The sequence below is a fragment of the Marmota flaviventris genome, chromosome 16 (assembly GCF_047511675.1).
Source record: "Marmota flaviventris isolate mMarFla1 chromosome 16, mMarFla1.hap1, whole genome shotgun sequence".
Lineage (NCBI taxonomy): Eukaryota > Metazoa > Chordata > Mammalia > Rodentia > Sciuridae > Marmota > Marmota flaviventris.
Window position 1 is genome coordinate 8572859 of NC_092513.1, and position 14179 is coordinate 8587037.

The 14179-nt window shown below is 35.9% G+C and overlaps 1 protein-coding gene across 8 annotated transcripts in view; it reads right to left on the reverse strand.

The window, feature by feature from the left end:
- The window catches only part of Ccdc102b (coiled-coil domain containing 102B), a 214597-nt gene that overhangs the window by 111697 nt on the left and 88721 nt on the right, over positions 1-14179 (reverse strand). For all 8 annotated transcript variants that reach the window (XM_071602651.1, XM_027935286.2, XM_071602652.1 and 5 more), the window contains one exon: positions 11652-11861. In XM_071602651.1, coding sequence (XP_071458752.1) covers positions 11652-11861 — 210 coding nt within the window. The remainder of the gene's footprint in view (positions 1-11651; positions 11862-14179) is intronic.

The following is a 14179-nucleotide window of genomic DNA, read 5'->3' on the forward strand; positions in this document are numbered from 1 at the left end:
TCACATTAAATACATCAGGGCTGAAGATGTAGCTCACTGGTAGAGAGTGTGCCGGGCTTGCACAGGGTCCTGGGTTCACTCACAGCACTGCCGAACAAAACAAAACAGAAAAAAACACCTACCAAAGAACACCACATTAATAGAATTAAGGGGAAAAAATACATCATCATCTCAGTTGATGCAAAAAAGCATTGGACAAAGTCCAACAACCATAAGGAGAGAAAAGAAAATCCTCAATAAACTAGAAAAAAGGTTGGGAGGAATTTTCTCAACATAGTGAGCAACATATGAAAACCGACAGCTGACCTAATAATCCACAGTGGAGCCTTAAAGCTGTCTCCCTGAGACAGCTGGCTTCCACCTCTGCTGTCCAACAGTGATGGCAGATTTTAGCCAGAGACTCCAGGAAAGAAAACACCCAAACTGCAAAGGCTGACATAAAACTATCCCTACTCACTGATAAAGATCTTATATATGGAAAACACCAAGAACAACAACTGAAAACCAACAAAAGACCATTAAAAAAATCTTATTGATAAACAAATCCAGCAAAGTTGCAGGGAACAAGGTGAACACATGTAAATTAGTTGTCCTTCTATACCTGAGCAAAGAACCATCCAAAAATTAATTAAAAAACAAATCCTATTTCCAGTACCATCCTAAAGAATAAATTATGCGGAAATAAATTTAAACAAGGCAGTGAAAATTTATACACTGAAAATGATAACCCATTGCTAAAATAAGTGGAAGTGACATCCCATATTCACAGGTAAGAACACTTAGTATTGTTAAACCATCAGTACTCCCCAAAGTACTCTGCATCTTCAGTGCAGTCCCTATCAAAATCCCACCAGTCTTTGTTTGCAAACGTCACAATGCTGATCCTCAGATTCACATTAATTTTTTTGTTTCATAAAATTTATTTTTATTTTCTATTTTTAATTGCTTTTATTTTTTAAATACATGACAGCGGAATGCATCACAATTCTTATTACACATATAGAGAACAATTTTTCATATCTCTGTATATAAAGTATGTTCACATCAATTATGTCTTCATACATGTACTTTGGATAATGATGTCCGTCACATTCCACCATTATTGCTAACCCCCTGCCCCTTCCCTTCCCCTCCCACCCCTCTGCCCTATCTAGAGTTTGTCTATTCCGCCCATGCTCCCTCCCCCGACCCCACTATGAGTCAGTCACCTTATATTTATAGGATATATAAAGAACTCAAAAATCTAAACACCAAAAAAAAATAATAATAATAACCCAATCAATAAATGGGCCAAGAACATGAACAGACAGTTCTCAGAAGAGGATATTCAATCAATCAACAAATATATGAAAAAAATGTTCATCATCACTAGCAATTAGAGAAATGTAAATCAAAACTACTCTAAGATACCATCTTACTCCTGTCAGAATGGCAGCTATTACGAAGAAAAACAACAATAAGTGTTGGCAAGGATGTGGGGAAAAAGGCACACTCATATACTGCTGGTGGGACTGCAAGCTGGTGCAGCCAATATGGAAAGCAGTATGGAGAATCCTTGTAAAACTGGGAATGGAACCACCATTTGACCCAGCTATCCCTCTCTTTGGTCTATACCCAAAGGACTTAAAAACAATATACTACAGGGACACAGCCACATCAATGTTTATAGCAGCACAATTCACAATAGCTAAACTGTGGAACCAACCTAAATGCCCTTCAGTAGATGAATGGATTAAAAAATGTGGCATATATACACAATGGAATGTTACTCAGCAATAAAAGAGAATTAAATCATGGCATCTGCAGGTAACTGGATGCAGTTGGAGAAGATAATGCTAAGTGAAATTAGCCAATCCCCCCCCTCCAAAAAAAACAAATGGCAAATGTTTTCAAGTTAATTTTTAACAGGGCTGGATTTCAGAAAACAGAAGAGCAAAAACTGGAAAATTTAACACTTCCTGATTTCAAAACTTTCAACAAATGAATAACAATCTAAAAAGTGTAGGTACTCACAGAAAAATATATATGCCAACATAATGGAATTGCATCCAGAAATAAGCCTATCCATCTATGGGCAAATTGTTTTTTAAAAGATGCCAAGATCATTTGAAGGCAGAAAGAATAAACTGTACAAAATTGGTGCTGAAGCAACAGAATATCCACATGCAAAATAATAGCTATAGTGCAATCTCACACCATATGCAAAAATTAACTAAAGTGGATCAATGATCTAAATATAACAGGAAAAAATGCAGAGGTCTTGGAAGAGAACGTAGGGATAAATCTTGGATTCAGCAATGGATTCTTAGATAAGAAAACACAAACAATGAAAGGAAAAAATAGATTGGGATTCATCAAAATGCAAAACAGCATGCACTGAAAGACACTACTGAGAACTAAAAATACAGCATAAAGCTGGGAGGAAATGTTCACAAGTCATATCTCTTACCATAGCTTGGTGTCCAGAATATATGAAGAATTCGTATAATTCAACAACAAAAAAAAAAAAAAACTACAAACAGCCCAATACACACAAAGTGTTTAAGTGTAATTTCTGCACAGAAGGTGTACAAATGCCAATATGCAAGCAAAAGTGGGCTCAATGCCATCAGTGGTGACTGCCAGGGCTGGGAGGAGGAGCAAGTCCTTAGCACATACAGCTCCCTGGGGGGTTCCTTTGGGAGCAATAAACATGCTTTTTGAATTAGGTACAGGTGGTGGCTACACAATGTGAAAGTAGTTAATGCCACTAATTTTTCAGTTTAAAATAATTAATTTTATGTTCTGTGATTTCAATTGAGTAAAAAGTCAAAAATAATAAATGTTTCAGGTCGGTTCAAATTGCTTGGGTTTTTATTAATGTAGTTTTAATTTAAAAAATTAAAAAAACTTTTGTGACTACAGTTTTATGACATCTTAACTTGAAATGTAAATATTTTTCTTATCCTTTAAATCAAAAAATCACTTTTATGCATATTGCTAATCATGCTTTAATAAATAGTGGGTTATTACTAGTCTAGTATGCTAGTCATATCAAAAGCAGAAAGACATCATTTTGTACTTGAATGTAATGATTTATATTATGAAATTATAAAACAAAATATGAATGATTAAAATGTCAAAAATTGCATTTTAAACTGATATGGGACACCATATCATTTGTCTGGTACACATAGAAATTTTAAAGGATAATATGAGACTCCAATAATACTAAAGATTTATAGCATTTGCCTTGTTACACACATAAATGGGAGATGTAGGAATTAAATATTAAGATATATATTCAAATTTATGTAATGAAAATGGAAGTATAAATGCATGAATGGACTTATCCACTTGACACATTTATAAGCATAGGACAAACACTGCAATAGGGACTGAGTTTTAATATTAAACATTTTACAAAACAAAATAAATGTATTTGAAGCCAAAGTTACTGAACAAAGTAAATATAATGTCATTCCTTGAATCTGGAACCATCAGTAGTAGCACATCAATTAGGAATTGATTTGACAGCCTTTCAACTTTTAGATTAATTCATCATTTTCCTTAGACACATCAATTACTGCCCTGCTGCATTAGCTTTCTGAAAGTGACCCACTATGTGACCTAAATGAAGGGATTCAGTAGCTGAGTTCATCTAAGAAAACAAGCTTCCAAATCATTTCATGAGAGGCACGTTGACTAGTTCACAGAGTTTTACCCTCAAGAATACTGACCATTTTTTCCCAACAACTTCTCATTTAAAAATAATATAATTTGCAATAGAAGGGAAAGAGAGTATGCATCAACAGAAGAATTATGGTATTATAAATGCAAGAGATAGAGTTCTACATTGAATAAAGCAAATCAGCATTTGTCATAGATATCATATCAAAAATATGAGAGTTGCAATTCTACTGATCTGCATTACCGAAAGCTTGGGACTTGTCTTGATAAATATTAGGTCATGCATTTTGGTTATTATGTCTTCTTCTCTCTAGTGGTCACAAAACCCACTTGTTATTTTCTTTCTTCTGATTTGTCTTCTCACAGTTATTTTCTGTCCTGGAAGCTCAAAGTGAATAACCGGAAGAAAATGAGGGAAGAGTGTCAGACTCTAGGATCTGAGCAACCAAAGACCCAAGATTCTTTTTTCCTTGCCACACACCCTGGGAAAAATGGTTGGCTTTAACTCCAGGATTACTATTTGTTCTTGAAATTCCCTTTTGTCTCTGCCTGTCCACTCTGATAGCTTTGGGTATCCGTTCATACTGACTTCTAGAGCCCATTTTCCTCTCAAAGCAAATCTACGAAAAGCCGTTCAACTTCTTCTTCCAGTATTATGATCCAGGTACCATTTTATGGCTGGCCTTACACTACAAATTCCTTCATTCTTTCTTTAAGATTCCGTCATTCCTTGGCTGTTTTTAAAGCTACTGTGTGAAAGAAAGTGTGTAAAATGGAAGTGCCGCTGACCCTGCCGAGGTGCACCTGGCTCTGTCACACATGGTTCCTCTTGGCCCGTCCCAGGCATTCAATGTTATGGACTTCTGATCTTGAACAGGGGTTCTGCAGCTATATCTCACACAGATTTCCAGCTCTAGACCTCTTTGCATACCTATCATGAATGAAGAATATTTTCCACATATTTAAAAGCTTATAATTTTTTAAAAATGCAACAGGAAGTTATATGGCCTAACTTATATTAATATATTAATATATTCACAATCTTGACATTTACAAAAAAATGTTTGCCCATCTCTAGTCCAAAGTAACACTCTCTAAGAGTTTGTTGATGTGTTGCTATATAAAGGGTTATTAAACATATATCAAATAATTATCAAGAAAAATTATGAGGGGCTGGAGTTGTAGCTCAGCGGTAGAGTGCTTGTCTCACACGTGAGTCACTGGGTTCAATTCCTAGCACCACATAAAAATAAGTAAATAAAATAAAGTTCCATCAACAACTAAAAAATTTTTTTAATTAAAAAAAAGAAAAGAAAAATTATGAGCGACTTTGAGATGCTCAGTATAGATTCCTTGTAATTGTGTCTAATAAATTCTTCCAGGTAGCATTTGCTGATTTTATACAGCCCAGGAACTTTGAATATCTTTACGCTTTATTGTATACAATATATAGGTAATCCATAGCAATGCAAATGAATCTCATTCATACACTTTCAGGGGATTTTTTTCTGATGTCTTACCTTACTACGTACTATCAAAGAGTCAATTTTTCATCTGTTAAGCACTTTTTTCTTTCAGCATCCTTTTATGCCTCAATTTCTAATATTTACAATCTCCTTTGAACTGATTCAGATAACTTAATGATTCCTTTTGTTAAGTAATGAGTTAAGTAAAATAACTGACATGTTCATTTTATGTTTGTATAATATTATAAGTTAATCTTTAAAATACATTAATTCTATTATATAGACATGCTATTGTACCAACATCATAAATATGTATTATAACCACAGCATAGAAATTCAAAAAACAAGAGCTAAAAAAGAGCATTAGTAGTTTCTTTTCACACCACAATGTGACATGTACACACCATTTTCTATATTGCTACAATTTTTGATATACTTAAACTTTTTAGTCACTTGGATCTTGTAAACGAAAGGTAAGAACATTTTCTAAAAGAGAGTTTAGATTATTAAGTTCAAATTTTATGAAATATACTGAAAATTTTTAAAATACTAAATCTTATCAATTATTCCAATAGGATTATTTTGTATATTCATAAGTAGAGGTACATTTCTAAAATATTTTGCATGAAATTAATATTTTAATAATCATGCATCACCAACATAATTTCCTAATGCCTGTGCAGCCAAAGTTTCAAGTATACCCAACTGTCTTCTATTTAAAATATACACCTTGATTTACTAATGTTTTTAAAGTTAGTTCTCCAACATTCTTATTATCATTTAAAATGAGGGCTTTGAGGCGGATTCAAGATGGCAGGCTACAGGGAGGCTGCATTCTGTGTCGTTCCAGAACTAGGATTCAAGTAGTGGAAATACTGTTTCTTTGCAAGTGATAAAGGACTCCCAACAGCTGCTCCCACACAGGACACCCATGCTCAGGAACTCCAGCTTCCATCCTGTGTGGACCCCCATTTACCAATATGGGATTTCCCCTGGTCACCTCCATCTTGGGACTCTGCAGCTGCCATAGTCCTCTACACATGGTAGCCTGCCTAAACCTAGGGACATCATACAGGGTCTGGAAGCAACCATCAGCCACAACACTGCACACCACGGAGCTGTATCTCTGAACACATGGCTCAACGCCACAGCCCAGCCCCACCTGACCCAACATCCCACCACTGAAAGCAGCTGTTTTCATCTTGGGTTTGTCACCATCTTTAGTTAGGGCAACTCCCAGTTTGGAACACTGGATGGACAGATACCAAGTTGGGGAACTCCCTCCCACTCCCTGGCAGCCACTAACTCCATGCAGTGACTGCCCAATATAAAACAGCTCTCCATGACAGGTGTGCAGCCCCCAGAGCTCAGCCCACAAGATCTCCGGAGAGAAAGGTCCCTGACTGGGAACTAGAAAAGGAGAGCGAGAGTGAGATACAGTTTAGAGACTAAATTAGAGACCAGGAATTGTGAGGTCCACAGTGATATAGAGATAAGACCAAGCACCCACATCACACAAGCAGGCGCCACAGAAGGTCTCTGTGGTATAGTCTCCCATCAGGGACTACAAGTAATATACCTCACCTCCAGGAGCCATACCCCTGAGACCAACCCTGCCACCCTAATAACGTTCATAATTCTGAGGGTGGAGATACCAGGAAACAACAGACAACCCCACCTATTGGATATGAAGGGAAGCTGGAAAGATACTTATATCCAACCAAAACAATCCTTGTATCTTCCTTCGAGATCTCTCTCTCTCTCTCTCTCTCTCTCTCTCTCTCTCTCTCTCTCTCTCTCCCCTCCCTCTCTCCCTCCCTCTCCTCCCACCCTCATATCCCCAACATTTGTGAAACCAAGTACTTTTCATGAATAGGCTACTACTGAGAAGTCTGAATAGTATATTACAGTGGTGTTGTATATTATTTATCTTCTATTTTTACATTATTTACTTTTCTTAATATTTATGTTTCTTTGTTTTTTGTACTCTACTGTCTTCCCACTTGTCTCCCCAAATCACTTTCTGTCTCTTCTCTTGTTACTCACCAACTTCTTTAGATTCTTCTTTCATGCTTTCTAAGATCTAATAACTCTATATCCTCACCTTCTACCCCCTCACCATCTCATCCTACACCTCACCCCCAGTTCTCTGTCCACCATCAAAAACTGTAGAACTTTTTGCAAACATATTTATATTATAGATAATAATTAAACTTACCATTTCTGTATATTGTGACAAACCCCTAAATGTCTAATATTGTCAAAATGACCATACTACCAAAAGCACTATACAGATTTAATGCAACTCCAATCAAAATCCCAATAACATTGCTCATAGAAATAGAAAAAGTAGTCATGAAATTCATCTGGAAAACCAAGAGACCCAGAATAGCTAGTTATCCTTAGCAAGAAGAGTGAAGCAGGTAGCATCACTATACCAGACCTTAAACTTAATAAGAATTCTATAGCACAAGAAATAAAATCAAGAATCAACAAATGGGATGAATTCAAAATAAAAAGCTTCTTCTCAGCAAAATAAACAATCGGTGAGGTGAACAGAAAGCCAACAGAATGGGAGCAAATTTTTACCACACATACACGAGACAGAGCACTAATCCCTAGGATATATAAAGAACTCAAAAATCTTAACACCAAAAATATAAATAACCCACTCAATAAATGGGCCATGGAACTGAACAAATACTTCTCAGAAGATGATATATAATCAATCAACAAATACAATCAGTCAACAAATATATGAAAAAATGTTCAACATCTCTAGCAATTAGAGAAATGCAAACCAAAACTACTTTTTCATCTGACTCCAGTCAGAAAGGCAGCTATTAAGAATACAAACAACAATAAGTGTTGGTGTGGATGTGGAGAGAAAGGCAGACTCACACATTGCTGGTGGGATTGCAAATTGGTGCAATCAATATGGAAAGCAGCATGGAGATTCCTTGGAAAACTGGAAATGGAACCACCATTTGACCCAGCTATCCCACTCCTCAGTTTATACCCAAAGGACTTAAACACAGCATACTATAGTAATATAGTCACATCAATGTTTATAGCAACACAATTCACAATAGCCAAATTGTGGAACCAACCTAGATGCCCTTCAGTAGATGAATAGATAAAGAAATGTGGTATATATACATGATGGACTATTACTCAGCATTAAAAGAGAATAAAATCATGGCATTTGCATGTAAATGGAAGGAGCTGAAGAATATTATACTAAGTGAAGTAAGCCAATACCCCCCAAAAATGCCAAATGTTTTCTCTGATATGAGGATGCTAATCCATAATGGGGATGAGGAGGAGAGCATGGGAGGAACTGAGGAACTTTAGATAGGGCAAAGGGGAGGGAGGGGAAGAAATGGGGAAGGGGGATAGAAAACCTGGTGGAATGAGGTGGACATCTTTACCCCAAGTACATTTATAAAGATACTCTACTTTGTATACAACCAGAGACATGAAAATTTGTGCTCTATATGGGTACTATAAATTGAAATGTGTTCTTCTGTCATATATAACAAATTAGAATAAATAAATAAATTTTAAAAAATAAATAAATAAAATGAGGGCTGTATTCTGAGAAGAGTATTCAATACTGCCTCCAAAGTTCTCTTGTCTGAGTCATTGTTCTCTGATGCCTCACTACTACTTCTTTCACTGACAACAGAATAGTATCACTATTTCCAAAACCCACAAGGAATCAAAAGATGCAGAGATTTTTCTACAAAAAAATATAGTGGTGGTTTATGCTTTAAAATTAATTACTGCTAGAATGATGATTTTCCAATATGAAAAGTTCTTTGTGCCACTATTTTTTTGTAAATTGTAGAAAATCGAAAAAAATAGAAAATTACTCAAATATAGTCTATAAAAGCAATTACCAAATGGACATTAAAGAGATAATATCACATGAAGAATAATATTTGTTTTTAATTAGTAATTCAATTTAAAATTGAGAGGCATTTTTAAAACAATAGTACGTTTTCTAAAACATTGACATATTAAAAACATTTCCTGTAACACTAAACTAAATTTAAAAAGTAAAAAAAAAAAAAAAAAAAAACAGGGTGAAATATGCTTTTTGAATTACTAGGGATATATAAAAATTTTATTGAACATTAAGATTAATAAAACTCAAAGATTTTTAAAAATTCATTGATATGAAGATTTCGGGATTTTTTTTTTTTTTTTTTTTTTGGTGCTGGGGATTGAACCCAGGGCCTTGTGCATGTGAGGCAAGCACTCTACCAACTCTATCACCATCCCTGATATGGAGATTTCTATAAGAAGCAAGTAGTTTCAGTTTCAGTCAGCCACAGACATTCAGCAAGTGTGAGTAGATGTAAATGTCATGTGGTAAGAAACCTCATATATTTTTGAGAGAGCAATAATTGTGTGATGTTTACTATAGTGTTCCTCCCCTGCCAGCACTCACTTGTGTAGAACACTCATACACACATATAGACACGGTACTCACATACATGAGTCTACACAGGGGCCTCATGTGGTCCACACTCACATACAGGGATGTATAGAGAAGAAACAGATATGATGCTCCTACTCATGATTGATTTGGTATGTTTTTGGAGAATTCTGATTTATTTAACATTTCAGGACATATAAATATTGATATTTTGGACTTCCATGAGGCACCAAGGCTTTTGACCAGCGACTGCTACATGAAAAGTAATTCTTTTGGTTTCTCTTTTGGTTCTTCTGCAGTAAGTCTGAATTCTTAATGAAGAGAGTAAATTCACCAAAACTCTCTGTTACCATCGCCATAATATAAATTTAAGCAATTGTATAGTCTTTTAAATGATGAGCACACCCACGGATTTGGAAGGTCTGAGTCTTCTAAAATACTCACAGTCACCAACTTCCGCCTGCTTTGAAAGAACTATATTGGTTCCAAAGAGTGCAGATCTGGCTATAGTGGGTCTTTATGAAAGAACACGTCACCTATGACAGCTCCTAAGAGTCCCTGTTAGCCCTCATATTTCTTAACTGGCACGTTTCATGTTGTGACATTTCTGCATAACTAGAAAGATGTCACAATTAAACACAATTAAATAGAATGAATTTCTTCTTCATCTATGTTTCAGTCAGACTTCATTCTTAGCAATAAACACAATGAGTCATTGATTATCAATTATGTGTGTGTGTCCCTATGTAAACTCCAAGCTCATGCTGCAGAGGGACAGTGATCCATTCATCTTCCCATTAGCCCTCTAGAGCAGTTGCTGACACAGAAAATAACATGAACAAATGCTTGTCCTCTTTCAATGAATTAAATAGGAAGACAAATTTGGATAACAAAACCACATTCTATAAATGATAAAATATTGTGTGATTTTAGAAGTAGAAATCTGCAAAATAATTCTCTACAGATTTATTAGTTATATGTATTTCAGAATGTCACATGCCATTAAGATGATGGTTCATGAGTCTGTACCATACAAACTAATGATTACTGACTATGACATTTGGCTTTAAAAATTTGTATTGTCAAGTCATGAAATACCAATGCAATTTAATACTATATTTGCAATACATCCCTAAAATCATAAAAGAACTGAACAGTTACATCAAATTAAATTTTTCTGGCCACTTTGCTCTTAGAGTTTGTATGAGTATGAATTCGTTATATAAGTCAAAAACATGAACTTATACATTCACTTTTCAAACTGTTAAAAATATTGAGTGAAAAATAGATTTGAACATTAACATTCTATAGATGTTTTATTAGGAAAAAAATGTAGCATGTATTTGGTAGCAAACTGATAGTCAATGACACAGATTTTTAACTATAGTTCTGTCACTAAAAGTACATTTAAACATCTGTAAATTATTTATCAAAAAGAAGGAAATTGTCATCTGCAGCACTAAATATGCCTATCACTTTGAAGATTAAAAACACATTCAAAACCTTCCAAGTTTTTCTAAGTCAAATTTTGAATTTAATCTTTGTTTTCACATTTATGTTACTGCCTGTAAAAATTATTGGCAAAATGATGCATTTAATTGATTCGAAAATCATGGTTTTGAGTATTATAAGAAAAAAAGAGAGAAGAGTTAGCCTTAGATAAATTTAAAAGTTTATGTAAGTACTTTCAATAACTACCAACAAATGCTGTTGCTCCAAATTAAAGGAGAAGCATATTAATTGATAATAAGATCAATAGCTTAGGAAATCCAATTACATAGCTATAACTAGAAAAAGTAAAACAAAAAATTCCTTTCATTTTTTTCTTTTGTTTGGAAACTCTTGGAATTGTTCAGAGACTTGTTATTTCTTAACATCTTCATCCAAAATTCGTCACAATGTTTCATCTGAATATTACTGCTATCTATCAAAATGAGGAAAAGTTCAAGCTATCATTTATTAGAGGGCAAAATGGGAAGTTAAGACTTAGCGAGGACTGGTGACGGCAGCAGGTGCCCAGGCGCCAGAGGGGAGCACAGGGTGAGGGAATAGGTGCTTCCAGGAGCTCCTACCTTGTTCTTTTCCTGTAGTTCACTGTAGGATGTCTTGAAATCAGGACCTTGAAAGTTTTCACTTAATCTGCTTTTCCTGTCCAGGAGCTCTTCCATTTCTTTCACCTGGACCTTTAGCCTTCTATTTTCTCTCTCCAATCCTTGTTTTTCAGTTTCCAGCAACTCTCTCTTGTCCCATTCCAATGTATTTTCAGCCTGTTTTCTCTCTAGCTAAACACAGAGAACACAAAGAAGCAGCATGTGACACATGTAATTGTCAAAAGACAGAGCACAAAGAAGCAGCATGTGATGGGCAGCAATGTCCATCACACACACACACACACACACACACACACACACACAAAATGTTCAGGACATGTCCATTTAAGGAACTTTAAAAAGAAAATTCTACTTGTTTGAAAACTTGAGAAAAATACAAAAGTCCTGGACTAAGGCCCTATGTAAACATTCCTATCATCTTGTCTCATGTTACTAACTTTGGACCTTATTTGTCTATTAACCGTATCAAGGGAAAAACAAAAACTGTTGACTTTTTGCCCGAAATTCCCATTCCCAATGATGGAATTCATCATCACTGGGCAGGCCCTATAAGAAATGCTTAAAGTTCAACATCTGGAAATGAAAGGATGATAACTACCATCATAAAATCATATTTAAAAATACTCATTGGCAAAGTGGATACAAAAGAAGGAGAAGAATCCAACCATATCACTGAAGAAAACTACAAAGCTGCAAAAATAAATAATAAGATGGAAAGGAAAGAGAATATACAAAATAATGCAAAACAATTAAAATGGTTAGAAAGTGGTAAACATTTGCTTAGTTACCTCAAATGTCGAAAGGTATAGATCAGCCAAATGGATTTTTAAAAGAATCAACTATACATTCCCATAAGAAAGTCTACCAGAAGAGCCACTCATGGACTAAAAGTAAAAGGTTGGGAAAAGAGTCTCCATACAAAGGCAAATCACAAGCAAGGAAGAGTAGCTGTATTTACAGCAGATAAAATAGACTTTAAGTCAAAAACTGTAAAAGAAAACAAGAGCACTACATAATGATGACAAAGGGATCAATTCAATAAGAGGAAATAATAATTAGAAACATATGTGTACCCAATAACAGAATTAAATAAAGCAAATGCAATTATACGTAAAGGGAAAGATAGACTCAAATATAATGATATTTGGGGATTTTAATACCCCTCCCACATCAACAGACACACCTAGACAAAAAAAAAAAAAAGTCAACAAATAAGAGGGTTAAGTTAAAAAAATTAACAAACATCAGAGTTAAGTGACACTATTCACCAAATGGGCCTAACAGAACACTGCATCCAGCAGCTCCAGAATTGATATTCTTCTAATCAGCACAAGGAACATGCTCCAGGATAGACCCCCTCCCCCCCCCAAAAAAAAAACGGTCTCACAACAAATCAAAGTTCACAACAAATCAAAACATTGCATGTGTTCTGTGGCCACAATGGAATAAAACTAGAAGTCAATAGTAAAATTTAAATATTGTGTGTGTGTGTGTGTGTGTATATATATATATATATATATATATATATATATGAAATAAACAAGCTCCTAACTTACCAATGAGTCAATAAATAAATCAAAATATAAATTCAAAAATTTCTTGAAACTAATGAAAATGGAAAAATCAAATACCCAAACCTATCAGATACACCAAAAGCCATATTAAGATGGAGGTTTACAGCTATTAGCAACTACAGCAAAGAAAGAGAAAGATTACAAATAAACAACAACATAACTTACAGAACTACAAAAGCAGTAACAAACCGAACTCAAAATGAGTCGAAGGAAAAAAATAATAATGATCAGAACACAAATAAATGAAAGAGACTGAAGGAAAAAGGGAAAGAAAAGGAAGCACAAAACGTAAGTGAAACCAAGAGTTGGTTTTAGAAAAATAAACAAAGCTGATGAATCTTTAGACAGGATAAACAGGAAGAAAACGGGCCTGAACAGGCAAAATCATAAAGGAAAAGAGATTTTTCAAGTGGTACCAGTGATAAAGGATCTTAGGGACTATTATGAGCAAGTGTGTGTCAACACATCAGAGGGCCTAGAAGAAGGGGCTAAGTTTCCGGACATCTGGAACCTGCAAAAACTGAACCATGAAGACAGAAACCCCAAAGACCCATAACTGGAAGCGGGGATAGCTCAGTAGGGAAGAGTGCTGCAGAACCTGCCCAGAACCTCAGGCCGGCCGAGGCAGAGAGGAGAGAAGGCAGAGGGCGGAGGCAGAGGGCGGAGCAGCGAAGCGCGGCCCAGCCCTGGGCACCGCCTTCCCGTGGGGGCCACTCCTCCCTCGGGCGAGGCGAAGGAAGCTGAACCCCGGCACTCAGCCGCGATTACAGAAAAGCCCGCGGAGCTGCGTGGACACAGCTGACCCGGCGAGACCGCCCTGGGGGCGGCGGCCCGGCCCGGCCACGACGCCACTGTGGAGCGGCTCCCAGGAGCCAGCGCCGTCCCCTCGCAGCTCGGCGGCTGTGGAAGGGGGCC